Source organism: Phoca vitulina, unplaced genomic scaffold (assembly GCF_004348235.1).
Source record: "Phoca vitulina isolate PV1807 unplaced genomic scaffold, GSC_HSeal_1.0 scaffold16, whole genome shotgun sequence".
Taxonomy (NCBI): domain Eukaryota; kingdom Metazoa; phylum Chordata; class Mammalia; order Carnivora; family Phocidae; genus Phoca; species Phoca vitulina.
Window position 1 is genome coordinate 26,243,405 of NW_022589719.1, and position 27,157 is coordinate 26,270,561.

A 27,157-nucleotide genomic window follows, 5' to 3' on the forward strand; every position below is an offset into this window, starting at 1 on the left:
CTGGCTAATAGATTAGCTTGACTTCTATCTGAATCTTTGCTTCTGGGGTTTAGGGCTAACATCCAATGGGCTTGTACAAGATAAGAGAAGAATGCATCATTTATCCCATTCTTGGAATTAGCTGAGGACCCTTATTAGAAAGGAAGGCCCCACCCCCACAAGGAAGTCCAAATCTACAGCCCCTGACCCACTCCAGGGGGAGTAGTGAGCAGGAAAAGCCGAGGTTGCTGTCTTGACCTCTTTGCCTCCAGGACTACTGTGCAATTCTAGTCCTCCCCTCATTCCCTAGGGAGGTAGAGAACTTTGGTCCCAGCACCTGCTGGTGCTTATCCTGCCTCTTGGTAGGGTGGAGCCTGCTGCCTTTGTTTGTTCTCTGTGGGGCCTCTAAGAATCAACTTTATGCTTGTGGGGAAAAGGGTTTGAAAGACTTTAAAAACAGTAGGAATGGGTGACAGAGGACGTTTTAAAGTCGTTCTCCAGGTGGGAATGTTCCGTTGACTGAAGCCAGAGTGGGAGTCCGATTGCCATCGTGAAGTTTCCTTTGAGATGTATCGCACGTATCAGAACTGAGTATCAGCGCAGCAGCGGCTTTCAAATCCCCAGTGCTATGCCTCCCAAGTGAAGAAACTTGCCAAGTAGGAATCTTACAAATCCCCTCACCCGCTTCAAACCCTTAGATCCACACACAGTATCTTTCTGCGGATTCTCAAAGGCCTTAGCTTTGTCCTATGTAGTGTTGGCTTGGGGCAGGGAGGAGGGTTGTTTTCCCGAACATGATAAGGAACTGAGCAGGGCAAAGTGGGAGCTCCGACTGGTGATTGGTAGACAGGATGCCCTGGAATGCGGTTGGCCTGCAGCCCAGAATCCAGCACTTTGTATTTGTTTGTTTCTGGGAGACTGTGGTCTGGTGCTACTGTGACAGGAAGTGAGAAAGCTGGGAGTGGGGGAACGGAGCGGGGCCATGTCTTTGTGGTTCTCCTGTGAAATCTCTTTGTCCCTGGAGAGCAGCTCTGCTCCAGGGCTCTACTGAGAAGAGAGCAGCCTTTGTGTGTCTAATGGGTCTCGGAGCATCTAGCTACTCCGAGGGATTAGGGAGTGTGAATTCTCACTGTGGCCTTTTGCGTCTCAGCACTTGAGTTATATAAATGGCCTCCATCTCCTAGCATTGGGGAATTTCACTGAGTTTTATGTGTGCTACTGTTATTTATAGATCTCTAGGATTTAATTAAGAAAGGAATTCTAGAAAGAGATAGATGTTTGTTTATATAATGTTTATTCACTCTCTGTATTGCAGATATTTTGTTGGGTCTGAAAGGGACAGAGAGAAACAGGCGATGCTGGGCCCAGCATTTTACGGTTTACCCTTCCAATTGGCACCCTACTACACAGCTAGAGAAACCTACCCATTCTTTGATTTCAGTATTGGGAGGTACTGGCAGTTCATTGTTTGCACATAACTAGGGAATGGTTGGTAGTTTCCTGGGATTTCCACCCTCCCCCCAAGACTGAAATAGCACCTGTAGCACTCTCTGCGCCCCTCCTCCTTCCTGCCCCCCCTTGTTTTGTGTTTTCCCTGCCCTCCATTCCAGCTGTGAAACAGGCATCTCTTCTAACTTTGTGGATTGGGTGGCTGAGTCCTCAACTTCTTGCCAAGCTGGCTAGTCCCTGAGCACACACACAAACCGGCCTTTGATTGCCCAGGAGGACAGCTGCCCCAGAGGCAGATTGCTAACATACCGCTAGAACAATCCCTCCCCTCTGTTCTGATACTGGCCAGCACAATCTTCCCTGCTTCTAGTTCCTTCTGTTTCCTACCCAGCTCTGATCTCTGCTTTTGGTTTAGTGAGATGCCACATTAAAAAGGAGAGTAGGGATATTTGGGATTAGGTTTTCTTCTTTGAGGTGGGGATGATTTGAGAATGTGGCATGTAGCCAGATTTCCAGAGCAGGCCCTCCAGAGGAAGGATAGATGATTATGTAAAAAGTTGTATTACTTTTGCCCCTAGCACCTTCCCTCCTGAATTCTTATTCCTCTATAAAATGGGAAATCTGAGGTAGATTGCAAGCTATTCTTCCTCAGAATCGAGTACGTTCTTCCTCACTAAAGTGAAGGTAAGACCCAGGGACGCCTTGGTGGCTCAGTCAGTTAAGCACCCCACTCTTGATTTCAGCTCAGGTCATTATCTCAGGGTCAGTCAGATCGAGCCGTGTCAGGCTCCGAGCTCAGCACACGAAATCTGCTTGAGATTCTCTCCCTTTCCCTCTGCCCCTCCCCAAGCTCATGTGCACACACACACACACACACACACTCTCTCTCTCTCTCTCTCAAATAATAAATCTTTTTAAAAAAAATAAAGTGAAGGTAAGACCCAAAAGTCTATCTGCTTCCACACCATCCTCTCTCTCTGACAAATAAATAAATAATCTCAAAAAAACAAAAAAAGGATGAACAAGGAAATGTTGAGAATGCCATAGAAAGTAAGGGGGTTTGGTGAGGAGCTGCCTCTTTAAAAAAGGAATGTGAGCTCAAACAGTTGGGTGACCCCTAGAAAACCCTAAGGTTAAGCTTTTTTTCCATGAATTTTTTTTTTCTAACCTAGAGTAGGGAAGGGTATAAGGTATCCTAGTTAATTTTAATTTTAGGATTTCTGTTTTATGACACAGGAGTTACACAATACCTTCCCAGTCTGAGTAGACTTTTTCTCATTTCCCATTGTGTACTTGACCTCCCTCTCTTTTTCTCCCTTCTCCTGTAGGAAGGAGAAAGGCATTTGGCCTCTCCCCTTCCTCCAGTCTGACACCTCCTTCTTTTTGCCCCTCCCTCTTATCTTTGTTTCCTTATCGGCCTCTCCCTAAAGCTCTGCTTTCTCCTTATAAGGCTAGGTGAGGCTCCTTTGGCCGGGTTGCATCAGGGATCCAGGTAAGGAACTCATGTGTCTCAGACTTTCAGGATTGAGAGAAAATTCAGCGTTGTCTGTCCCAGTGGAGGGCCTTGGAGAAGCACGTGGGTAATGGGGGTGGAGAAGGAGGCGGCCTGGCCTGAGAGATCAGAAGGACTTGTTAGACCAGTCCTGTGTATGTGTCATACGTGCCCAAGAGAGAAGCAGGTTTTGTTTCTTTCCATACCCTTTCAGTCCTGGGCCCCTCACTAGCTGAGAGCCACACCCTTCCTTTGCTTCAAAAGCCAGTCCAGCATTCAGCCATTTAGTATGTTATGGTTTGGGGGGTTCCCAGAATACTCAGTAGGGGAAAAGAGAACAAGGAGAATGTTCCATCTCGTTTCTGAATTTAGGGTCAAGGTGATGGAGTTGATTTTTTTTTTTTTTTTTTTAAAGTCACAGTCATGGTAAAAACTAAATTCTGATATGTAACTTTGGGTCAGGATAATAAGACTGAAGTGAGTTTAAGGTGTCCTGTTGATCTGTGGAGCTTGCCAACTCAACCTCCTTTTAACAAGTAACTTTTATGTAATATTTATTTTCCTTCTTTTCTCTGAAACTTCTATCAGAAGTATCACTCTTTCCTAAGAGGACAGTGATTTGTCAAAGACTTCCTTAATTCATCAGAGAGGTTCATGGTGGACACATTGAGATCTAGTCTTTCCCTGTGAAAATGAAAGTCCCCAGTCTGCCTTTTGGGTGCTCTTAAGTGGAGAAGCTGGGCCTTGCATTAGGCAGATCCCCAGGGAAGCTCAGAAACTGCTAACACCTAAGACAAGGCCATTTCCAGAATACCAGTTTGTAACTCTGAGAAATGGTCAGTTGAGATCGTGAAGTGAGCAGAGTACTCTTTAGGTCTTACTACAGATTACGTCCAGGGAGTTGAGCTTAGTGTGGGAGTTAAGTCTTCCCAACAAAGGCGGAGGAATACTGGAATTGTTCTCACTGAGCTTGGGATGGTGGAACATCAGGTGGTGGGTGAGGCGCTTAGACCCTGGATTCTGGTACTAGCACTCTTGATGATAAGAAGCCAGAGAAAAACTATTGGCAAAATATATTCCTTTAATTTAAAAATAAGATGGCAGTTTTCTGTCTGTATGGTTGAACAGGAATAATTGCTTTGAATTTTAGAGCACATGCCATTTTAGGCAAACATGCCTCTTAGGGATCTAGAAGACCTACCTTTGTTGGCTTGAGCATTATCTGTGGTGTTACAGGTGCTATACTTTATTGATTGGTATTCTTCAGTGCGAGGCTCAGTGTGCTTTTTAAAACAGCCATTTGAGGGGCGCCTGGGTGGCTCAGTCGTTAAGCGTCTGCCTTTGGCTCAGGTCATGGTCCCAGGGTCCTGGGATCGGTCTCCCTGCTCCTCGGGATGTCTGTTTCTCCCTCTCCCTCTCCCCCTGCTTGTGTTCCCTCTCTTGCTCTGTCTTTCTCTGTCAAATAAATAAGATCTTAAAAAAAAAATAAAACAGCCATTTGAAATCCCTAGGATGACATAGAAGAGTTTTGCTAATCCTTGCTTTTGAAGGGAAGCATCACTTTGTGACATTGGTTTTGATTTCATAATAAAAAGGAAGGAAGGAGGAGAGCTGGCTTTGGGATTGGCTGCAGAAGACAAAATTTCTTTCCTAAGAAACCCAAAGACTATTTTGTGGGGCTTACAGTTCTCCCTGAGGACAAATACTTTTTCAAACTCTTTCCACAAGGGTTAGCTTGCCTAATTCTGGTCATGTCTTTGGATACACTTATCAGAATAGCATGGATATAGGAGAGAAGTTCAGTCACCTAGCCTATAGTTTTACATATATTAGCCCATTAAAGCTAAACCCTGACAAATAATAAAAGTGAAGATTATAGGGGTTATAACTTCCCCTGCAAGCTAGTTCTCACAGCTAGTTTTGGGCAGAGCCAGGACTTGAACCCCAGGTTTTTTGACCCCTAGTCTGGAATTTTATTTTGTTTTTCCCTTTAAGAGTATGAAGAATTCCTGTAGTTTACTGGGCTACTTGTAAAGCAGGGACGGGAGCATGTGGAGACATGCGTGGTTTATTCAGAGGTCCTATTAACACCACCAAACTCTAGTCCCTTGTGCTAGCTATTTGTGGTAGTGTTTCTATCAGTAACCATATTTATAGCTTGCTATATGCCAAGACATTTTTCTAAGCACTTTATGTGGATTGTCTCACGTACTTCTCACAACTACCCTTAGGTGTATTTTATTTCCCCCATTTTACAGAAAAGGAATCTGAGGTTTAGAGATTAAGTGGTATTTTGCCCAAAGTTCTACAGCTAAGAAGCAGTGGAACTGGGATTTGAACCTAGTCTGATTCCAAAGCCTGTATTCTTAACTTCTAAGAATCATATTTCCAAATTACATTCCTATGGCCAGGTTACCAGGGACTGTGTTATTGCTGATATTTTTTTACCCAGCTACCTGGTTGACATCGTCTCTTTGGTCCTTCTGGGTATTTGATCCAGTTTAACTTTTGGTTTGGGTTTCTTACAGAAGAGACTGAATTTTTACCATTGTCATTGGCTGAATGCTGGAGCCTTGCTGTAGACTCACAGGTCTGTAGGACCTACAGCTTGTTACGAGTAAAACCAGTTACTTAGGGGAATGGCAGGGCTCACTTTATGTGTGGCCTTTCTCTCCTTCCCACTTTGAGAATTCCTTGGCGGCCTTTTTGTAGTGAGAGCCAGTGTAATTCATTTGAAAATATTAAGAAAGGTGTTGGCCTGGACTCCCGTGACTTTCTTGACTCTTAATTGCCAGAGTCCATTAATGGTTTGCAGATTCTGGTCTAAAGCATAATTTGTTTCTGTGTATGGCACGGACGAAGACTCTTTCCTCAAGTCTGAGTTGTGAGGAGGCCGTGCGCTGGAGCTCGCCAGCAGCTTCATTCTCTTTCCCCGCTTCTGCTTTCTTTTTCCTCCCATTTGTTTCTGTTGTCCCACTTAAGTCTTATATGTAGACATTATGAATAACCCTTTAACATAAGGAAAAATGGAAGCCCCCAACCCACCCCCCCACTTTTTTCCTGTGATGTTTGGGCAGAAAGTACAAGGACTATGGGGGAGAAGGGCTGGACTGTCCATCTTATACTGGGCTGGTACTTTCTGGACTTGACAGCATGTAGTAGAGCGAGAACGCAGGCTTTGGAATGGAATAGATATATGAGTTTAAATTCAGAATTTGCTATTAACCGAGACCTTGGGTAATTTCTTCACCTAGAGCCCATTTTCTCATTTGCAGTAAAACTTCCTTCCTTAGGGTTGTAAGTATTACCATGATAATAAATGTAAAACACTCAGTAATTGTTAGTTCTTTTCACCTGCCCTTTCTCTGTGGTCATAAACTGCAAAGGCCTCAAATAAGGGGTCAAGAGCTTATTATAGCAGATGTGTAATGCTGCACTCTGTCCCAGAAACACTGGTCTAGGTGGGACCTCCTAGTAAATAGAGTTGGAGCAGGAGAACCAGCTCATCCACTCCTTAGAACCCAGTTATGCTTTTGATCTGGTTAGTCTCATCTACTAGTTCACAAAATAGTTTTGGGCTGAGGCATTACCATTAAGTAATATAATTGGGAGATAGAAACTAGCTCTTGAAACAACTTAATACCTCACATTTGTATGACATACATTATCTCACCTGATCCTCTTAGCAGCTCTCAGTTAAACTGGGCTGGTGATGTTGGCATCTCTCAGATGAGAACATGGCAGTGACCTGCCATTGTTGGCTAGTGGCAGAGCCAGGACTGGGACCAGTCTTCTGCATCCTATCCTACACAGCCTCTGCTTCTGCCCTCTTTCAGGCAGAAAATCTCCCCATGCTATTAGGCCTAGGAATCTGATCCTCTCTTTCTGGTTAATTGTGCTGTCCTCTTCTCCAAATTAGAGCCTGGTGGTCAGCCTTTAAAGCCATGAAGGATGGGAAAAGACCCTGCATCCTGATCTAGAGCCCTGGGTAGTTTTCCTACTATCCTTCCTTAACTCCCTTTATTGAAGGGGTAAAAAGTAGGTGTTTACGGCACGGTGACAATTTCTGTGCAGCAGGGAGGGTTGTCACTGTATGCCCCATAATAGTGGTAGTTTGGGCTTTCATTAGCAAAGAAGATTACAGGGTGGAGGCTGCCAGAGTGGTAACTGCAGTTCAGGCCCTGTTGAAATCTAGAACTGGAAGAATCTCTCTTGAGCTTAAGAGTCCTCTTGGTGTGGAAGGTTCATAGGTCATGGTACATAGCGGATAAGGACAATGCTTAAAATGAAGCAATAGAGATGAGGAGGGAGCAGCATTTTTTTTTTTTTTTTAATGATACTTTTTAAAGACCTTTGAGTGGCCTGTTGGGGTGTAGGGTGGGAATAGGAAAACTCGGCAACAGACTGGAAGGAAGAACAGGAGTTGATAAGTGACTGTGGGAGCCCAGAGCCAGGGTCGGAGGAATTTAGAGAAGGGCTGCCATATTCTTGGATTTCGGTGCTTGATCCACTGGAAGGAGTCTTAGTGATGGAGGATTAATTAGGTAGTTTATTGGACACCTGTCTATCTGTTCCTCTAAGTGCTCTTGCTGGCAGAATGCTGCATATACTCTAAAGCAGGCAGGCCCAAGTATTTGTTTGGTAGAGCCCTGGAGAGCGTGGGAAAGGGAACTGAAGCAAAAGGCTCAGCCTAGGCTAGTCCCCACATGTCTTCCCCACTACGACTATTGCATTGGTTTCTCAATGTCTTTGTGGGCATGCTGGGACTGGGCTTTGAGTTTTCTGCCTTAGAGGTGGGAAGGGGGGGGAAGGGCATTCCAACAACAGAAATTTTCCCCCCCAATTTGATCGCTGGGAATAGGGGGTAAGTGAATTTTTATCCATATTATAACCTACTCCTGGTTCTGTACAGAAGTACTCCATGACAGTAGAATCCCGGTTTTAATAAAAACTACATCCAAGGTCCAGGTATCTGAAGACAGAGCAAAGTCCAAAGGGCATTTGTCACATTAAGCAATTCCAAGTCATATTTTACATGACTCCCTTCCATTCCCAGATTTTCTTTCTCCCAATACCTGCCCTGTTCCTCTTATTTTTTAATGTTTTGTGTATATTTTATTTTCCTCTCAATCTCATTTTTCCTCCAAATATTTCTGCAGCTCTCTCCTTCCTGCTTCCTCCTTGCTGTGGTGGCTGGGATGCTTCTCCCATGATTTTTTGAATCTAGACTGGGCTGTTCTCTGTGTTAAAAACCAATCAGTTACGACCTTCTCTTAACAGGTGTGTATGGAAATACGTTTATTAAGAATAAATTTTTTGAGTGCCTTTTTTCTTTAGGGGGTTGAGAAGAGGGTGGGGAATAGGGGAAGAGAGTTTATTTTAAAACCTCTTGACATGGTATATGTTGGACTGGCCATAAAGTCTCCTATAGCCAGTTTGTAAGGGAGAAACCCTATTGAGTCCAATGGTGTGACTACAGTGCCCCTCCATTTACTGGCCGACTTGTAGTTAATACAGTAGGGTATGGGGAACTCTTCATTTTTATATAACAATCGTTTATTGCATAAATAGCACACAAATCCTCTGTATACTTGGATACTTACCCTGAGCTGGAATAAGTAAAGATGTAAAAATACAGTTGGTTTTTTAGAGCTTTCTGCAGGATAACAGGGATGTAGGAAGTTCCCAGCCATTGACTGGAGGTTAGAATGTGAAGTGAACTACTTTGAGGGGCAATTTCAGATTTTGAGCCTAATGTTCATTTTCCTACTCCCCAAAGAGGTGAAGGTCGCTGCAAGTGGAGCCTTTTTACACACAGAATTTTTTGTGGTTTTACTACTCTCTTGTCTCCTTTAGCCAAGGCCCATGGCTTGCCTTCAGTATGATAGTATGGTCTTGAAAAGTAGAAAGACTCCTTCATAAATGTATTCAATATGAGGGCCTTCATTTTCTTACCTGCATTTGATGGTAGGAAGTTTTTTACTATTTCTATTTCTGATTGGCATTTTATTTTATTTTTTTTTTATTTTTTTATTTTTTAAAGATTTTATTTATGTGACAGAGAGAGACATAGTGAGAGTAGGAACACAAGCAGGGAGAGTAGGAGAGGGAGAAGCAAGCTTCCTGCGGAGCAGGGAGCCCGATATGGGACTCGATCCCAGGACCCTGGGATCACGACCTGAGCCGAAGGCAGACGCTCAACGACTGAGCCACCCAAGCGCCCCTGATTGGCATTTTAATTTAGCATATTCATTTAGTAAATTTTGCCACCACTGAGGCAATTTCAGTGTTCAGGTTTGGGGAGGTAAGTAAGATCTGTAGGTCTGTCCTGCTCCCTTAATTCTAGAAATGGCTTGCCGATGCAGGACAGTGAATGCTGGGCTGTACTGTGGAGTTAACAACTTTGATTGAGTTAACACCAGCAAATTTTTCCAGGGAAAAATAGTATTAATCTCCTGTCATGACTACAGCGCTTAGCCATATTCTCCCTCTCCTGCCAACAGTGTAGACTTGGATCTAGTTGCACCTTTCCATTCAGTGGTTATTTCTGGTCAGGTGTTAAAGGGTAGTGGGCAAAGGATCCTGCTTCAGCGGACACTGGTGATGGGCTCCTAGGCTTGGTGGTGGCTGGCTTTCTGCATTGCAGTAAAACCACAAGGGGGCATCTTTGGCTCTGGGATTAATGATTCATCTGTCTTCTCTGACCTGTGACCTTTTCTCTCCTCTCCCTTACCTTCTCTCGGTAGTGTGAAGTGAGGGGGGCCTTCTCCCTCCTTGCTCCTCCCTCTGTGATCCACACCTTCCTTTTTACCCTGCCCTGCGGCGGCTCCGCCCCTTACCTTCATGGACGACTCAGAGGTGGAGTCGACCGCCAGCATCTTGGCCTCTGTGAAGGAACAAGAGGCCCAGTTTGAGAAGCTGACCCGGGCGCTGGAGGAGGAACGGCGCCACGTCTCGGCGCAACTGGAACGCGTCCGGGTCTCACCACAAGATGCCAACCCACTCATGGCCAACGGCACCCTCACCCGCCGGCATCAGGTAACCCCTCTCTCCATCAGACCTGCAGGTAGGACTTTGGCATGGTTAATAGAGAGGCTATGATCCTACTTGGGAAACTACTTTCCTCATGGTGATGGGCTGTCCAAGTGCCCATGTATCATGGTGAACCTTTCCAGAACTGATGTAAGAGACAGGAGATATTGCTGCTCTGCTGAGTTGAATGGCGTATTGCTAGAAGCATCTATCTGACTTCCTGTTTTTGCTGGAGTGGGGTTTCTGGTTTGGGATGTAATTCTAGTCATGGTAGATCATATAGTTTGGAGCTGTACTCAGGGTCCTTGGTTTTCTCTGATTTTTTTTCCTCAACTTGGTATCAAACATTAAGGAAGGTAAATGCCTGCTTAGTGGTTGGCGAGGTTGGGCATCTTGTACTCTCAGCTCCAGTTCAGGCTCCCTCAGGGAACAGTCTGCTCAGAAGGTGTGGCAGTATCCATAAATTGTGTATTCCTGCTCCATATTGTCCTTGTATGCTTGTTTTGTTAGCTTTGCAAATCATGTCTTGGAGGGAGGAGGTCATTGTTAATTCTGTCGGTTAGAGCTGGAGGAGCTGGAGGAGCATCGTGCTGTTATTTAACCCAGATAACCACAGGAGCCAGTGGTCTCTGGGTTGGCTGACTCTGTGAGTGACTTGGGGGAGTTGGTGTTAGAAAGGAGAAGTATCTTGCGTTTCCTGTGGTTTCTCTGGTCTGACTTCACTGTGATGTAATCTGTCTGAGGTAGGTAGGTGTGTGTGTGTGTGTGTGTGTGTGTGTGTGTGTGTGTGTGATATAATCTGTCTCAGGTGGTGTGTGTGTGTGTGTGTGTATAGAGTAGACCTTGCTTGATAGACTCCATCTTAAGAGATCTCCGGTGGGAACTAACAACAGTGCTTATGCTCCAGTAGTCCTTTCCATTGATTACTTATTATTTTTTAAGACAGAGAAGGTCCCTCATGCTGAGGAGCATATTGCGTGAGAGGACAAAAGCCCATTTAGGGGACTTGGAGGCAGTATGTTTGCAACGTTCTAGGATTTTTATAGGAACCAGAATAGAGGGTTAGGAATGAGAGGTATATATTGAAAGGGAGAGCAGGACTGCTTGGGCTTGGAGGTGGTGGGGAATTCCAGGATTTAGTACTAGGTTTCTCTCTTTCTCTCTTTTATTTTTAACTTCTGTTCAGTAGTGAAGCCACACCCTTCCTTCTTCCTGAAAGTAATGTTTAACTTCCTCTCCCTGCAGCATTACACTCCGTATGTAATGGGAGTAGGGTGGGGGAAGTCTCCCAAGGTGGATCTCGCTGTTTCCTATTGGAAGAGGAGCAGTCAAATGTATTTTTACATAGTATAATGTTGTTAGATTATTTCCTGCTGCTCAAAAGAGAGCAGCTTACGTTCTTTGGCTCTAAAAATTGGTGGTGATGATGTTGAGACAACTGTTTTTGCTTGAGGGGAATTGGGGTACTCGTTTTCTTCCTACTTTGAAAGGGAGACTCCTGTCTCTTGCATCTCTTTTTTTTAAAAGATTTTATTTATTTATTTGACAGAGAGAGACACAGCGAGAGAGGGAACACAAGCAGGGGGAGTGGGAGAGGGAGAAGCAGGCCTCCCGCAGAGCAGGGAGCCCGATGCGGGGCTCGATCCCAGAACCCTGGGATCATGACCTGAGCCGAAGGCAGATGCTTAACGACTGAGCCACCCAGGCGCCCCTCTTGCATCTCTCTCTCAAAAGCTGGCTGATGTGGGAGTTTCCATTGGTAGTAGAGCATGAAGATGCATGGAGCAATGAAGAAGGCTTTTGGAAACTCCCCAACCTAGCCTTTCTAACTTATATTTTTGAGGACTTACCTGAGTTTCAGCTATTTACTCAGCAAATAGTTTTTGAGTGCCTATTATGTGCCAAGCATTGTTCAAGGTACTGGAAATATACCATTGAACAAAACTGACCAAAAAATAAAAATACAAAAAAATGTCTGCCCTCATAGAGCTTACCTTCTTATGTTCCAGAGACCCAGTCTGCCAGTTCCAGGCCCAGTTCCACTTTTGAGGAAAGTGCTAAAACTAAGGAGTGATGTGGTTCTTTTATAAGTACTTGACAGAAGGACGCCAGGCCACAAATATCTTTTTGAAAGCTCTGTTCCTGTTTGGAAAAAAGATTACTTGTATTTGATAGAGCAAAGGAAGGCCACAAAATGAATTGTCTTCTTGTGGGCTCTGTTTCAGAACGGCCGGTTTGTGGGCGATGCTGACCTTGAGCGACAGAAATTTTCAGATCTGAAACTCAACGGACCCCAGGTAATGTCTTTGGCTCAAGGTCTGGGTTGCTTCATTTTTCTCTTAACTTCCCTGGCCTATAAGAGCATATTGGTGTCTTGCAAAGTGCCTGGTACATTTTAAGTACCCATCCATTAATTAGCTGCTTTCATTTAGGAAAATAAAATAGTGGAGCTTAAATGTATACATGTAGTTGTATTTTGGAATAAGTTTTAATGGCCGCTGATCCTGTATTTGACCCCTCAATTACTGCATCCCTTTTCTGGAATGGGCATGCTTCTGTTTCTACCTGAAATCTGGCTGGTCTTGAGCCTTAGGCAGTTTCTAAAGAGTAACAGAGCAGGTCAGAAGATGGTTTTTTGGGGGATTTTCTGGTTCATCTTAAAAGTTCTTTGCTGGTGAACTTCTTTTTTTGAAGGATCACCCAGATACAGATGTAACCACAGTTAACACAGTTCATATTCACTTCGATGACCAGAACTGGGAAGTTAAATCTGCTGTCTCTGTCACTTGGGTGTTGATGTAGCTATAGTTAACTCAGTTCATAGTTTTTTTTTTTTTTTTTTTTTCTTTTTAAAGATTTCATTTATTCATTTGACAGAGAGAGAGACAGGGAGAGAGGGAACACAAACAGGGGGAGTGGGAGAGGGAGAAGCAGGCTTCCTGCGGAGCAGGGAGCCCGATGCAGGACTCGATCCCAGGACCCCGGGACCACGACCTGAGCTGAAAGCAGACAGACGCCCAACAACTGAGCCACCCAGGTGCCCCTCAGTTCGTATTTGTTAAATGATTAGAACTGGGGACTTATATCTTCTGCTCTTTTGTACAAGTTCAAAAGGTGGTGTCAGCTACCCCACTAAAAATCCTGGGGCCCGTGGAAGATGCATGAGTCTCTCAATAGGGAGACTACTTCTCATTGGGTTGGACTGTTGATATATATGGCTTAATAGTCGTTCCTTCCTTTTCGTCTTTTTCATACAGGATCACAGTCACCTTGTGTATAGCACCATTCCCAGGATGCAGGAACCAGGGCAGATTGTGGGGACCTACACAGAGGAGGACCCCGAGGGAGCCATGTCTGTTGTCTCTGTGGAGACCTCTGATGATGGAACTACTCGGCGCACAGAGACGACAGTAAGCAAAGACTTGTATAAGGTCTGGGATGATAGAGGAGGTCTTCCTCTGGTCTTTATTGGTGGGGGGGGAGAGATTAAGCACTTAGTTAGGGTGGATGAAAAGTATTAATCTGTAGTGAAGGCATGAAGAAAGTGATCTCTGGCCAGACGGGGAAGATAGAAGAGATATGGGAAAACTGAATGGAATGGGGAAGGGAGAAGTCTGCGAGGTCTGCGGTAGCTTCCCTTACAGGCATAGTTACTGCCAGCACAAATTTCCTGCCTGGGCACTTCCTGTAAGGTAGAGAGAAGGGTAGATGGTAAAATGTAAGGCATTTCAAGATAAAGTGAGCTGGCAGTGGGGGTTTGTTTCATTTCTTAGAGAGGTCTAGAATGTAGGCTTATATTTACTCTTCTCTTTCCTTATGTGCAGGTCAAGAAAGTGGTGAAGACTGTGACAACACGGACAGTACAGCCAGTCCCCGTGGGACCAGATGGGCTGCCTGTGGATGCCTCATCAGTTTCTAACAACTATATCCAGACTCTGGGGCGTGACTTCCGCAAGAATGGCAATGGGGGACCTGGTCCCTATGTGGGGCAAGCAGGCACTGCTACCCTTCCCAGGAACTTCCACTACCCTCCCGACGGATACAGCCGCCACTATGAAGATGGTTATCCAAGTAGCAGTGACAACTATGGCAGTCTGTCCCGGGTGACCCGCATTGAGGAGCGGTACAGGCCCAGCATGGAAGGTTATCGGGCACCTAGTAGACAGGATGTGTATGGGCCCCAGCCCCAGGTTCGGGTAGGTGGGAGCAGTGTGGATCTGCATCGTTTTCACCCAGAGCCTTATGGGCTAGAGGATGACCAGCGTAGCATGGGCTATGATGATCTGGATTACGGCATGATGTCTGATTATGGCACTGCCCGTCGGACTGGGACACCCTCTGACCCTCGCCGACGACTCAGGTAGGGAAGAAAAGGGTCTTAAACCAAGACAGTGGAAAGGGGTAGCTCTTCCTTCTCCAAGTGTTTTTTTGAATCGGAGACACTTGCATCTTCCCTTTTGTGACTTTACCAAATACTGACTTGTTTTTTTGTCTTTTTCATGATGAAAGTCCTATATTCTAATTACCTATAGATAATGACTTGTGGTTATTGGGCTACATCCTGAAGAGTGGTCTTTGCTTCCATGCCAGGAGTTGCTGCTATTTCTGCCCCAGATCTAGCTCCCTTTTGGTGATAGCTTCACAAAGGAGCTTAGTACTTTAGGGCTATGGGGGTACTCCCTTGCTCCTGTTAATTGCTTCAGCATCTGGTTTGGTAGTAAGAATTGAGGGTTTTAGGTTTTCAGGGCCAGAATAGACAGTTAAGGGTGTATGTGAGAACCCTCCCTGTGGTGATTTTAGTCTCAAGTTAAAAACAAACCTTGATCTCACCAAACCCCTGCCACTTTGTGTTTTGGTTCTTATGTTTGATTATAAAGCGAAATGCGGGTGACATTCTTTGAGGGTGGTATGTTAGTGACATTCTGAAAGGTCACTAAGCAGCTGCCTATTCTGACTTGACTACACATCCCTGGGGATTCTTTGGTGATGTGAAAAAAGGAGTGATTGATGTTTGGGCTGGTAGAAGGTTTGCCTTGGAAGAATGCTTTGGAATGGGGGTTGGCAAACCTTTTCTGTAAAGGACCAGATAGAACTATTTTAATAGGCTTGCAGGCCATATATCGTTTTTGTTGAATGTTGTTCTTTTAAACCTTTAAAAATATAAAAACCCCTTTTTAGCTCTGGGACTGGACAAAAACAGGTTTGGCCCATGGGCTGCCAACCCTGCTTTAGAATAAATCAGAGACATAGTGTTTTCCACGCAAGGAAAAATAATAAATAAAGGAGAAGATATACATATGTCTTGGTAGTAAGGATATCCTAGCAGCTGTTGTTGAATTTCTGTATGGGGTCATAACCTTCTAAAGCAAATGCCTTGGTGCTAATTTTCCTCATATTAGGTAGCTTTGGTTAATAGTGAACTGGGCTGGGGCCGGGGTAGAGGCCCCATTATCTAAGCCTGAGTCATTCACCTTTTAGGTATTGTATCATTTGGTCAGCTAGTCCAACTCCCATGTGACTCACCTTTTATTGGGGCAGGGGGCAGCAGGGTGGGCACCAGACTTCAGCTGGTGCTACTTGAAGCAGTGGTAGATAACAGCAATCACCAAAGGAGTCTGCCCAGGGCGTTGGCCCGTCTGCTTGTTAGCAAGTCTGCTTTTCTGACTTCCTCATTAGTAGAGTGATTGGACCTAGGTGGGTGTGGGTGGCCAGGTCATTCTCTGCTGTGGCAATTGACATAAAAAGAGAATGTTTTGGGCCTGGTTCTTGAGTCCTTTCCAGGGTGGCACTGGACTTGGAAACCTGCTTGACTAGCAAGAACATTAGCTGCTTCCTGTTCCAGGCCTAGGAGAGTAATACAAGGTCAAACGGAAACAGTAAGGCAGAATGATTAATGGAGAAAGCGCTGAACCAGAAGACTTGTAGTTCTAGTTGTGCCTTTGCCACCAGCTATATAGCCTCAAGCAAGTCATTTAATCTCTCTGGGCACAGCTTTGTTATTTGTAAGACAAAGGAAAGAATGTCATGATCCACTGCTTGTAAGAGAAGGAAATACAACTGAGTGACCAAAATCTTGGTTATGGCGATTGTTTTTGTAATTGCTTATACTAAAATAATAATGAAAGTAAAACATGCTCACTACAAAACTAGAAAAGAAAGGCACACCGGCCATGGAGAAAGAACTACGGTTAACATTTTGGTGCACTTGCTTTGAGTTCTATTTTCTGATGCAGGTAGACATACTCAACATACTCTGACCTTATTTTTCCCCTACTAAAATAGAATCTTCCTTAACATTACTGTTCAGTAGCCTCCTTTTAAAACTTAGCTATATAACCTGTTCATTTTTTTTTGATGATATTAAAAAATAGGGATTTTTACTAAGTGCTTTGTCCATCTGAGTTGCTGTTGAGTGGTTGATGTTGACAGCTAAGAGGCAGGGCCTCTGCTGCAGCCAACCTTGAGGGTTTGGTGACAGTGGGAGCGGTTTTGTGGAACAAACAACAGGCTTATTTGGAGAGTTCCACACAATAGATTCTCCTTTCTCCTATGGGAGCCAGAGGGTGAGATGAGCTCGCAGATAATGGGTCTCTTCCTTCCTGGTGGTTATGAATAAATAATAGTGTGACAGATTCACCCTCTAGTGGTTGCTGGTAGTACTGAAATTAGGAAGAATTCTCTCCGGTGAGACTTTTCTCTAAACCTTCCCTTGCTTCATCTCTGTTCTTTTTCTTACTCGTTGGGTATCCCAAATGCTGTGTTGTTCAGTAGCCTCTGTTTTGACAGAATCCAAGGTATTGTCTTTAGAAATCGGAGGCTAGCAATCATATCTGGAACACATTTGTTGAGTAGCAGAGATGACGTTGGGATGAACTGTGAAAATTAATGTTCAAGCTTCTACCAAAGCCAGATCCCCCTACGATGTAGCAGGAAGGCCTGAACTGTTTTACTCTTACTACCGCCTCTTTTCTAATTTCCAAAATAAGATGAGAGGCTTAAATAAGTGTGTTTAAGGGTCTAATCCCAACAGCTGTTTCCTGTGTGTAAATGCCTCATTTCCTGTTTAGCTGAAGGCTTGTAAGAGTTGTTCTCAGACATTGTTTTCTGGCTTCTTTGGTTTAACTCTGTCGTCTGAGGGTTTATTTCAGTCTCTATCCAGAGAGCTTAGCTGTCAGGTGTCATTTAAGTGCTAAGCAGTCAGGATTTGGTTCTGTTTTTGTGATTAACGTCTCTGAATGCTTGTTACTATCTTCCGAGCTAGTAAACTTGACAGGAGAAAGGTAGCTTTAATCTAACTGCAGATGCCTTTAAAATTGTTCCCTTATCTTCTTAAGAAAAATTGATCAGTCTATCATTGATGCAAAAGAAAGGTAAGATCTAGTGTACTGGAGTTGAAGTTACTCCTGCCTCCAGCCTTGGAGGTGAGGGGTCATGGGAGCTCACCAGGAAACCAGACTTGGCAACTTGATGTATTCTTTTCCTCTGGGTTCTTCCAACACTGCAGGAGCTACGAAGACATGATTGGTGAGGAAGTGCCGTCGGACCAGTACTACTGGGCTCCTCTGGCCCAGCATGAACGGGGAAGTTTAGCAAGCTTGGATAGCCTGCGTAAGGGGGGGCCCCCGCCCCCCAACTGGAGACAACCAGAGCTGCCGGAGGTGATAGCCATGTTAGGATTCCGCTTGGATGCCGTCAAGTCTAATGCAGCTGCGTACCTGCAGCACCTGTGCTATCGCAATGACAAGGTGAAGACCGACGTTCGGAAGCTCAAGGGGATCCCGGTACTGGTGGGATTGTTAGACCACCCCAAAAAGGAAGTACACCTTGGAGCCTGTGGGGCTCTCAAGAATATCTCTTTTGGGCGTGACCAGGATAACAAGATTGCCATAAAAAACTGTGATGGTGTTCCTGCCCTTGTGCGATTGCTCCGAAAGGCTCGGGATATGGACCTCACCGAAGTCATTACCGGTGAGTTACGGGCACAAGGGCAACTGCTGGGTTGGGGTTACTATGACCCCTAGAGATGTTGAGAGCTAGAGGGACTTTTCAGTCCTTTTACTTTTGACTCAAAGTTGTGAACTGGTGGTCTTTGGGGCAGATCCATCTCACTGATTTGTTTGGATCACACAAGGTTTATTTAAAATTCAGAAGATTTCACTTAAAATTGAAAGGTTCTTGGCTTCCATTAAAAATGTGTGAGAACTGGCAACAATAGATCTGTTTTGCTACCTGACAGTAGTTGGTCTGAACTGACTGGTATGCGTGTTTTCCCATTTGCAATAATCCTGAACATACCCCATTATCTTTAGCCAACTACTGCCATATAGCATGTTGTCTCCCCAACACCGAAGCTGAGTGTCTTTTGCTATTTTTCTACGCTCTTGTAATTTCTTTTAAATATCTGCTTGTCCTGACTCACCTGCCTGGCATGTGTAGACGTTTGAGCTTGTGATCCTTGCTTTAGAAGAGTTGTTTTTCATATTGTGGGTTATGATCCATTAGTGTGTATTGAACACAATTTTGTGGATCCTAATCAGTATTTCAAGAGAAAGAAAGAACAAGAAGTGGGATAGATTATTAGTTCTCAATTAGGACTGATCTTGCCCACCAGGGGACATTTGCAATGTCTGGAGACAGTTTTGGTTGTCATAACTTGGCTTGGGCGGGAGGGAGTGCTACCGGCATCTAAGGAGTAAAGGCCATAGGTACTGCTCACCATCTAACAATGGACAGGTCAGCTTCCCACAACAAAGAACTATCTGGCCCAAGAGGTCAGTGGTACTGAGGTTGAGAAACTCTGGTGTAGATAACCCAGAGAGCATTGCTTATATATAGTAAATACTGTTTTATGAAACTTTATTTCGTGATCTACATGTATGTATGAATATGTTGAGCCATAATGTATATTTCTTATCATGGGTCACAAACAAAAGCTTGAATATCATTACAAGGTATTTGGTCATTGGGGAAGACTGAGAAATGATGGAATAAGGGATTCTCTTGGCATTCTTCAGACATACTGTCTTGGGTGTTGGAGAGGTATCTGATGAGTTGTCTCTGCCAGGAACCCTGTGGAATCTCTCATCCCATGACTCAATCAAAATGGAGATTGTGGACCATGCACTGCATGCATTGACAGATGAAGTGATCATCCCACATTCTGGTTGGGAGCGGGAACCTAATGAAGATTGCAAGCCACGCCATATTGAGTGGGAGTCAGTGCTCACCAACACAGCTGGCTGTCTTAGGTAACATAACGGCTTCGAGAGTATGAAGATTGAATTTTTGAGGACTAACTTAAGTTTAAAAAAGAAATTCCTTTTTAATTCTTTGGCCCATCATTCAGCTTCCATTCCTATCCATATTGCATACTGTGACTCCAGCCTGTTCTACCTTTGTGGCTGCTTGCTTGTGTGCCCATACATTCGCTTTGTCAGTTTACTTGTTCCCCTGCACATCCTCACTTCTGTGCCTCTTTGAGTTTGTTCATTTAATTTTGTAAACATTTGTTCAATATCTACCACATGTAAGGCCGTTGTCTAGTCCTGAGTTTGAGTGTGTCTGTGGCCCTGTCCTCAGTGACCTATATTTCAAGTAAAGCTGCAACAAATGCAACATAAGGAGTACATAGTACTCCATAGAGAAGAGTAATAGTGTTGGGGGAGATGTGTTCTTCGTGCAGACCACAGTGCCCTTGTCTTTTTTTTTTTTTTTAAGATTTTAAGTAATCTTTACACCCGACGTGGGGCTCAAACTTAAAACCCCAAGATCAAGAGTTGCATGCTCTACTGAATGAGCCAGCTAGGCGCCCCTCCTTATTTATCTTTTGAGGCTAAACTCAAAAGTGCCTTTATTTCATGAAAGTTTTCCTGATTTCTTCTTACATCCTATAAATGCTGCAATATATTTTTCTCTCTCTTTGGGATATACCCCTGTGTGCTCTGCCCCATTCTTCATTTGTACTTCCATGCAAGAAGTATCTATTTGATCTTGAAGTATTGATGTTGGTATACCTTATTTAGCCCCTCCCTGGTCGTGTGTGTGTGTCTCCCCCACCCCGGCCTTGTTATAAATGTCCTAAAAGCAGGAATTGTCTTACTCAGCTTTCTCTCAATTGCAGTGCCTTGCTTATAATAAGTACTCACTAATCGTTATAGTAAAAAGAAAAGGTATGGAGGCGGCTTGTAGATGTTGAAGATATTAAGGGAGGATTTCTAAATCTGAGTCATCTCGAAGCCTCTCCCCTCCCCCTCAGGAATGTCAGCTCAGAGAGGAGTGAAGCTCGCCGGAAACTTCGGGAATGTGATGGTTTAGTGGATGCCCTCATTTTCATTGTTCAGGCTGAGATTGGGCAGAAGGATTCGGACAGCAAGGTGAGTTAATGGCTGAGTGAATTCCATTCACAGCAACTATGAAGGTACCTGTAGTGCAGACCTCACCATCTTAGGCTTTCAAGTGACATTAGGTATCTGTACCAGCCTCGGCTCCCTAAAGTAGATGTTCACCTTAGAAGAAAACTGTTTTCTTTAGAATTTCCTTCACCTATATCATTTATTTTAAAGCTGTTTAGCTGTATTTCCAAGGTTATATATTTTCCTAAGTAGGAAAAAGTCAGGGTAATCCTCAGTTTTGTGCACATACCAGATGGTGGCAGAAACCGTCCATCAGCCTGAGGCTGCAAGGATTTTGAGAAGCTTGGTGCATTTAAGAGGTTTTGTGAGTGATGACGGATGGGGCTATCTATGCTTTTAGGGATCAGTATTTTAATACTTGAATCATGGAAACCTGGAATTGTTGGGAAATCACGATAGGCATTCTCCTCGTTCACCGAGCCCTCTATCTTGTGTTCCCAAGCTTGTGGAGAACTGTGTTTGCCTTCTTCGGAATTTGTCGTATCAAGTTCACCGGGAGATCCCACAGGCAGAGCGTTACCAAGAGGCACCTCCCAATGTTGCCAACAATACTGGGCCACATGCTGCCAGTTGCTTTGGGGCCAAGAAGGGCAAAGGTGAGTCTTGGTTCTTTGTTCCTTGCTCTTTAATGTAGGACGGGAAGGGGAAGGAACACTTTTAGCTTTAGGTACAAAATACTTGCTGAGCAGTATGTGAGTCTGCCTAGTCAAGGATGTCTCCTTGCTCTGCAGCTGCTTCCCTTTGTCGTGTGCTTCATTCAAGGTGGTGATAATGGTGGTGGTGGTGGTGGTACTGCTATCAGTTTGGGGGCAGCGAAGGACAAGAACTCAACTAATCTGGGGCCTTCTCCCCCATTCCTCCTTTGTGTTTCCTGTATTTTTCTTTTCCTCTCTGCTTTCTTACTTATTTGCCCATGGTCCTGTTGACATCGCTCTCCTGCATTTTTCTTCCTTCCTTTCTTTCTGCTTTCCGCCTTGGGTGACGCACTGGAAGATGAGTGGTTCTCCAGAGGTGAGTGGAATCTTTTAAGGCGCTTCCCTACTTCTAATTTGCATGCTTTGGTTTTAGCTTCCCTAGTATTTCCTAACCCTTCCCTATGGATGCATGTAGGAAAATTCAGTTGAGGAAGACCATTGAAACAAGTTCAGCTCTTTGGAGCCAATGGCTCATGGCATGCTATTCCTGGGCAGCAATTCCAGTTACCAGAACTCAGGACAACAGAAACAACGGTGCTTATCCTCATCTTACCTGTCTGCTGCCTGTTTTCTGTCCTTGTTTCTGCGCAGCCCCCTGCTGGGACGGGGGAGGGGAGCTTGGTTTTTTGTTTTTTTCTTTTTGGTGGTTTTTTTCCCCCGTCTTGATGCATCTCTGATCCAAAGAGATTTTGACTGAAGAATAAAAAGTGCACCAACTGGACTCTTTCCTTTCTCAAACTTTTTACCCCTTTCTCCTTTTTTTAATTTCCAAAGGGAAAAAACCCACAGAGGATCCAGCAAACGATACAGTGGATTTTCCTAAAAGAACTAGTCCAGCTCGAGGTAAGTTATCTTTTTCCTTGTAGTCTCCAGGAATCTCGTACACATAGTCCATAGATGAGTGTCGGGTAGTGTTAGTGCAGTATGATCACTGTTCTCTTTCCTCCAACTCTGGATGTGGAGTGATGGTGAAGCATTGGGAAACTGGTGTAGCAGGTCGGCTTGTTTTGGCAACTTTTCAGATTATTGGGGGATGGGTAAGGTCCTGATGACAGGCTAGGCCAGAAACTAGGTGCCCTAAGTAACCGCTACAGTTCTTAGGACTCAATCGTTACCTGTTATAAGAAGCCTCTTTCTCACAGTTTGGGTGTTTATCAGTACAGTGGGTTTAAAATTCATAGCTCTTCATGGGTATGAAAACCTCACGTGTTGTTAAATCTAGGATAGGCCCTTTTACTTAGTCGTAGTAAAGGTGGGCAGAATGACTCAGTTAAGTTAGAAACCATTCATTTGAGATGAGGAATCTGTAACCCTGAGTGCTATCAGTGGGCAGATGAATCCCCGAGTGCCAAGGCCAAAGTAAACTGCAAGAGAAGAGGCAAGGTAGAAGGAGAGAGGTGGAGTTGCATATGACGAGTTGATCGTCTGTTCTTCTCTTACCGTGGATGAATTATTCTTAAGAAGGCATGGACTCAAGCCTCTGAGTTGGCTGTTGGGTGGGTGGGAGAGTCTATAGGGAGCCTAATGGTATAGGAGCATAAATCCGTCAATCCAGAGTACTGAATCTGGACTTCAACCAGCCAGAGCCTGGCGTGTTGTATGTACTAACTAGCCTCCTCTGTTTTCCTGCCCTCTCTTGTGTAGGCTATGAGCTTTTATTTCAGCCAGAGGTGGTTCGGATATACATCTCACTCCTCAAGGAGAGCAAGACTCCTGCCATCCTAGAAGCCTCAGCTGGAGCTATCCAGAACTTGTGTGCTGGGCGCTGGACGGTGAGTACCTTTTAGAAAATGGATTCAGAGGTGGGAGAACTCAGCTAACTAGTTTGCTGCCATTTGTAATCTGTTCCACCTCTTTCCATGTGTTACTTCTAGTATGGTCGATACATTCGCTCTGCTCTGCGTCAAGAGAAGGCTCTTTCTGCCATCGCCGACCTCCTGACCAATGAACATGAGCGGGTAGTGAAAGCTGCATCTGGAGCACTGAGAAATCTGGCCGTGGATGCTCGCAACAAAGAACTCATTGGTAAGGAGTTGGATGTGAACCATTAGTTCAGCATCTAATACAGAGCCTTCCATCTGGCTGATGCTATTTAGTTTATTACTGAAATGACAGAGGAGGGATCCCAGCTAGCCCTCTGTAGTTTGCAACTCCGAGGGTTCTAGTTTAATCGTTCTTAGAAAGACAAGACGTGATGACTCTTCAAAAACAGAACACAACAGCTTTATTTATTAAGCATGTCCTTTGTTAGTAGGCATTGTTAATACTTCCGCATGTTCTCATTGATCATGACCGCTTTACAGAGGTCCAGTTTTTTATAGAATAAGGAAACCCCAGGGGTCAGGGAAGTTATGTAATTTGCCCAGAGTTAATATAGGTGGGCTGTGGCAGAGCCCAGTTTTTTGTTAAATTCATAACGACTATTTTATTGAACTATTACAATTTAAATATGTATGCTGTTTTCATTAAACTATCTGAAAAGACTAGCATATTTGATATAAAGTATTCACGTTGTTTCACTGTGGCTAGAGGAGAGAATAAAGAAAGGAATAAGAAGAACCATAAATTCAGGGCTATTCCAGGTCCTTTGCTCTTCTGGTATGATAATCCTGTAGCAGAAGGAAGTTGATTCCTGTGGACAGTACCTGCATTTTCTGTGATCGGTGTAGTTAAGTCTTACTTTAGGCTCCTCATAGCCAGACTTGGCTTGTTCTCCCTGCACACGTTCCTTTCGTCTTAATGCTATAGGTAAACATGCTATTCCCAACTTGGTAAAGAATCTGCCAGGAGGGCAGCAGAGCTCTTCCCAGAATTTCTCTGAGGACACCGTGGTCTCTCTCTTGAACACCATCAACGAGGTTATTGCTGAGAACTTGGAGGCTGCCAAAAAGCTTCGAGAGACACAGGGCATTGAGAAGCTGGTGTTGATCAACAAATCAGGGTGAGTTTAATGCTTAAAATGACAACTGGAAGAGTTTGAGTGTGAGAGGGAGCTGCTAGGAAGGAGCGCTCCCCTTTTGCTCTCTAAGGTTATTTTCCCTTATTTACCTGTGAAGTGTGAAGAGATACTGCTCTTTTTTGTCTTAATGTTGAGCTATCCATTGATAACCTGCTTGTCCATCAAACTTCTTTGTGTGTCACTGTTGGGGACAGAATACAGAACTTGGTGAATGCTTGATCTTGCCCATTTTGGCATTTCTGTTGTTACACTGTATTAGAGAGTACAGGTTCTCAGCTTCTTCCCTGGTCTTAACGTCCAAATTCCATCTGGTATTACTTTCCTCCAAAGGAACCGATCAGAAAAAGAAGTCCGAGCAGCAGCACTTGTATTACAGACAATCTGGGGCTATAAGGAACTACGGAAGCCACTGGAAAAAGAAGGATGGAAGAAATCAGACTTCCAGGTAGAGCAGCTCTGGGGCCTGAGGCGTGTACCTTTTTGCCCTGGGTCTCATGTACCACTCTGTCTTTGGTTTCTTCTGCTTCACTGTCACATTGAGTCCTACTTTATCCCAAGTCTCTGTTAGTGAGGAAATCATTTGGCTTACTCCTCCTCCCCAAAAGAGTGGTGCCTATGCTTTTTTGCTGCCCGAACAGCTGTGGTCTTCCTCTGCGTCACAGCATGCTGTCAGTGCTGGTCGTGACGAAGGAAGGTGGCCTTTTTGACTTTTCCCCCAAATCTGCTATACCCCTTTGAAGGAATTTGCCGGAGACTGAGTCACCTTCTGATAGCATGAGTGTTTGGTACCTCTGTCGTCTCCTGAACACCATCGGGAACATAAATAGAAGCTGTAACATCCTTGTTTGTTTCACTCTGTAGGTATTTATTTAACCCGTATGAGTCATCTTTCGGTAAGAGTTGTATTTGAGAATAGGGACCTCAGTCTGTGCCCACTGGGGAATAAGATGTGGGTGAATTCAGTATTCTGAGACATTGTTGCATTTTATGTTTGCCTCCAGGTGAATCTAAACAATGCTTCTCGAAGCCAGAGCAGTCATTCATATGATGACAGCACTCTCCCTCTCATTGACCGGAACCAGAAAACAGGTGCAGTATCCAGGGGCATACCCCTCTGCTTTTATTCCACCACTGCTGTTCTCTAGTGGACGGACTACCTAAGGAATAGAATATATATGTGTATTACTGAATGAGCTAGTCTTTTGGTGGAGGGTAATAATACTTCACCTGGGGATTGTACCACAGAGGCTGGTAGGCCTGAGTGTTAGAAAATGAAACAGAAGAGGCAGGAGCCTGGGTGGGATCCTCTATCCTTGCTTGCAGACTTACAGTGACAGGACAGTGAACCCTAGTCTTGCCGTATTCTCTCTTTGAGAGAGAACGGACATCTGTCACTGTACAAATGTAAGGTGTACAACACAATGATTTGATATATGTATATATCACCTAATGATGATTTTTTGCTTTTTAAATTCCCATAAGTAATATATGGGCTGTTGAAAAATTGGAAACTACAGACAACCAGAAAAATAACAACAAAACCACCTACTTCTATTACCCAGAGATAACCGCTACTCTTTGTGGTTTTATCTTTTACACATTTTTGCTATGTGAGCAAATACGTTTTTTCCCAAAAGACGAGTTACATATTTTGTTTTATGAAATGTTTTCTTTTTCATGGAAGTGGATATTGTAACCCTTACTATCTTTTTTTTTTTTTTTTTAAAGATTTTATTTATTTATTTGACAGAGAGAGACACAGCAAGAGAGGGAACACAAGCAGGGGGAGTGGGAGAGGGAGAAGCAGGCTTCCCGCAGAGCAGGGAGCCCGATGCGGGGCTCGATCCCAGGACCCTGGGATCATGACCTGCGCCGAAGGCAGACGCTTAACGACTGAGCCACCCAGGCGCCCCTAACCCTTACTATCTTGATGACACTTGGCTTTTGCCTCAGTCAGGGCTCTTGAAATGTGTGAGGATCCCTGTGTCTGTTGGCATTTGTGCCGATTCTGCAAAAGCCTGGGTGGTGCACACTGGTGGTGACGCCAGGCCAAACCAGTCCTCGCAGTCTTTATTACCATGGACTCACAACTTGAAAGAAGAGCCAGTTTCACTTAAGAATGTAGTTGATGGAGCTGTAAAAATTAATTTTACTGTTTCTAACCTTGAGTATGCATCTTCTCGAAAGATCCTGTGCTGCATACCAAGCATGATGGTTGACATGAGGAAAAGCACTGGTGCTATAGTTGGAGTTTCTAAGTGGACTGGCCACTCTTTTTATTAAGGAATGCCATTTTTCCTTGAAAAAAAAGAAAGACCCAACTACAGCTATTTAGACTTGGATATTTGCTAGATATTTTCTCAAAAATAAATGCAGTGAGCTTCTCACTTCGAGGAAAAATAAGTGACTGTACTTGTTGCCTGAATTTTCAAGTGAAAATGGTAACTTTGGCAAACTTGTACCTGCCATTGTGAGCCTGGGAACACCCCAATACTGAAAAGACTTTTTAATGAAATCAGTGATGATAGTAATGAATGTGATATTTTATTTTTTTTTGATGTTGTATAATGAAATGTCTTAACATTTATAGAAGATCTGCATTACTCTGTGAACCAGGTATTTTCCAAGTGACCAATGCATGATGTTTCAGAATGCTGCATGGGTAATTGACCCATTCAAAGTGCAAGACAGACCAGTGCATTTTAATTTCATGAAGTATGAAGAGATCATTCATTCGGATTCAGATACTATATTGTTGCTACCCTTAGAGGAACCGTACTTGTTGAGTGTTAGTATACTATCAAAGAATATCCACAGTTATCTGAAAAGATTGTTAAAATTCTCCTTTTTCCAATGTTTTATCTGTGGGAGGCTGGATTTTCTTCATAAACTTCAACTAAAATTACATTACAACAGATTGAATGCAGAAGCAGGTATGAGAATCCAGCTATCTTCTTTTAAGCCACACTTTAAAGAGATGTGCAAAAATCTAAAAAAAAAAAACAAAACACCCTGCTTTTTAAAAACATTAAGTTTTATGTTAACATGGAATAAGTTTCTTGTTACTTTTAAGTGAAATAAATATTTAAAATTTCTCAGTTCAGTAAAATAGTAAAACATATGACCTACACCAGTGAAT

The 27,157-nt window shown here is 44.0% G+C and overlaps 1 protein-coding gene across 9 annotated transcripts in view; it reads left to right on the forward strand.

Annotated features, from left to right (window-relative positions):
- Positions 1 to 27,157, forward strand: part of CTNND1 (catenin delta 1) — a 47,719-nt gene that overhangs the window by 15,607 nt on the left and 4,955 nt on the right. For 5 of the 9 annotated variants that reach the window (XM_032414199.1, XM_032414202.1, XM_032414204.1 and 2 more), the window contains exons 2-17: positions 8,080 to 8,200; positions 9,667 to 9,958; positions 12,178 to 12,249; positions 13,210 to 13,362; positions 13,777 to 14,312; positions 17,457 to 17,920; positions 19,017 to 19,200; positions 20,208 to 20,325; positions 20,807 to 20,960; positions 21,358 to 21,375; positions 21,834 to 21,902; positions 22,704 to 22,831; positions 22,934 to 23,084; positions 23,808 to 24,000; positions 24,349 to 24,463; positions 25,020 to 25,107. In XM_032414199.1, coding sequence (XP_032270090.1) covers positions 9,764 to 9,958; positions 12,178 to 12,249; positions 13,210 to 13,362; positions 13,777 to 14,312; positions 17,457 to 17,920; positions 19,017 to 19,200; positions 20,208 to 20,325; positions 20,807 to 20,960; positions 21,358 to 21,375; positions 21,834 to 21,902; positions 22,704 to 22,831; positions 22,934 to 23,084; positions 23,808 to 24,000; positions 24,349 to 24,463; positions 25,020 to 25,107 — 2,638 coding nt within the window. In that variant the 5' untranslated portion in view covers positions 8,080 to 8,200; positions 9,667 to 9,763. The remainder of the gene's footprint in view (positions 1 to 8,079; positions 8,201 to 9,666; positions 9,959 to 12,177; positions 12,250 to 13,209; positions 13,363 to 13,776; positions 14,313 to 17,456; positions 17,921 to 19,016; positions 19,201 to 20,207; positions 20,326 to 20,806; positions 20,961 to 21,357; positions 21,376 to 21,833; positions 21,903 to 22,703; positions 22,832 to 22,933; positions 23,085 to 23,807; positions 24,001 to 24,348; positions 24,464 to 25,019; positions 25,108 to 27,157) is intronic. The other 4 variants (XM_032414203.1, XM_032414205.1, XM_032414201.1 and 1 more) reach the window with 3 other exon arrangements.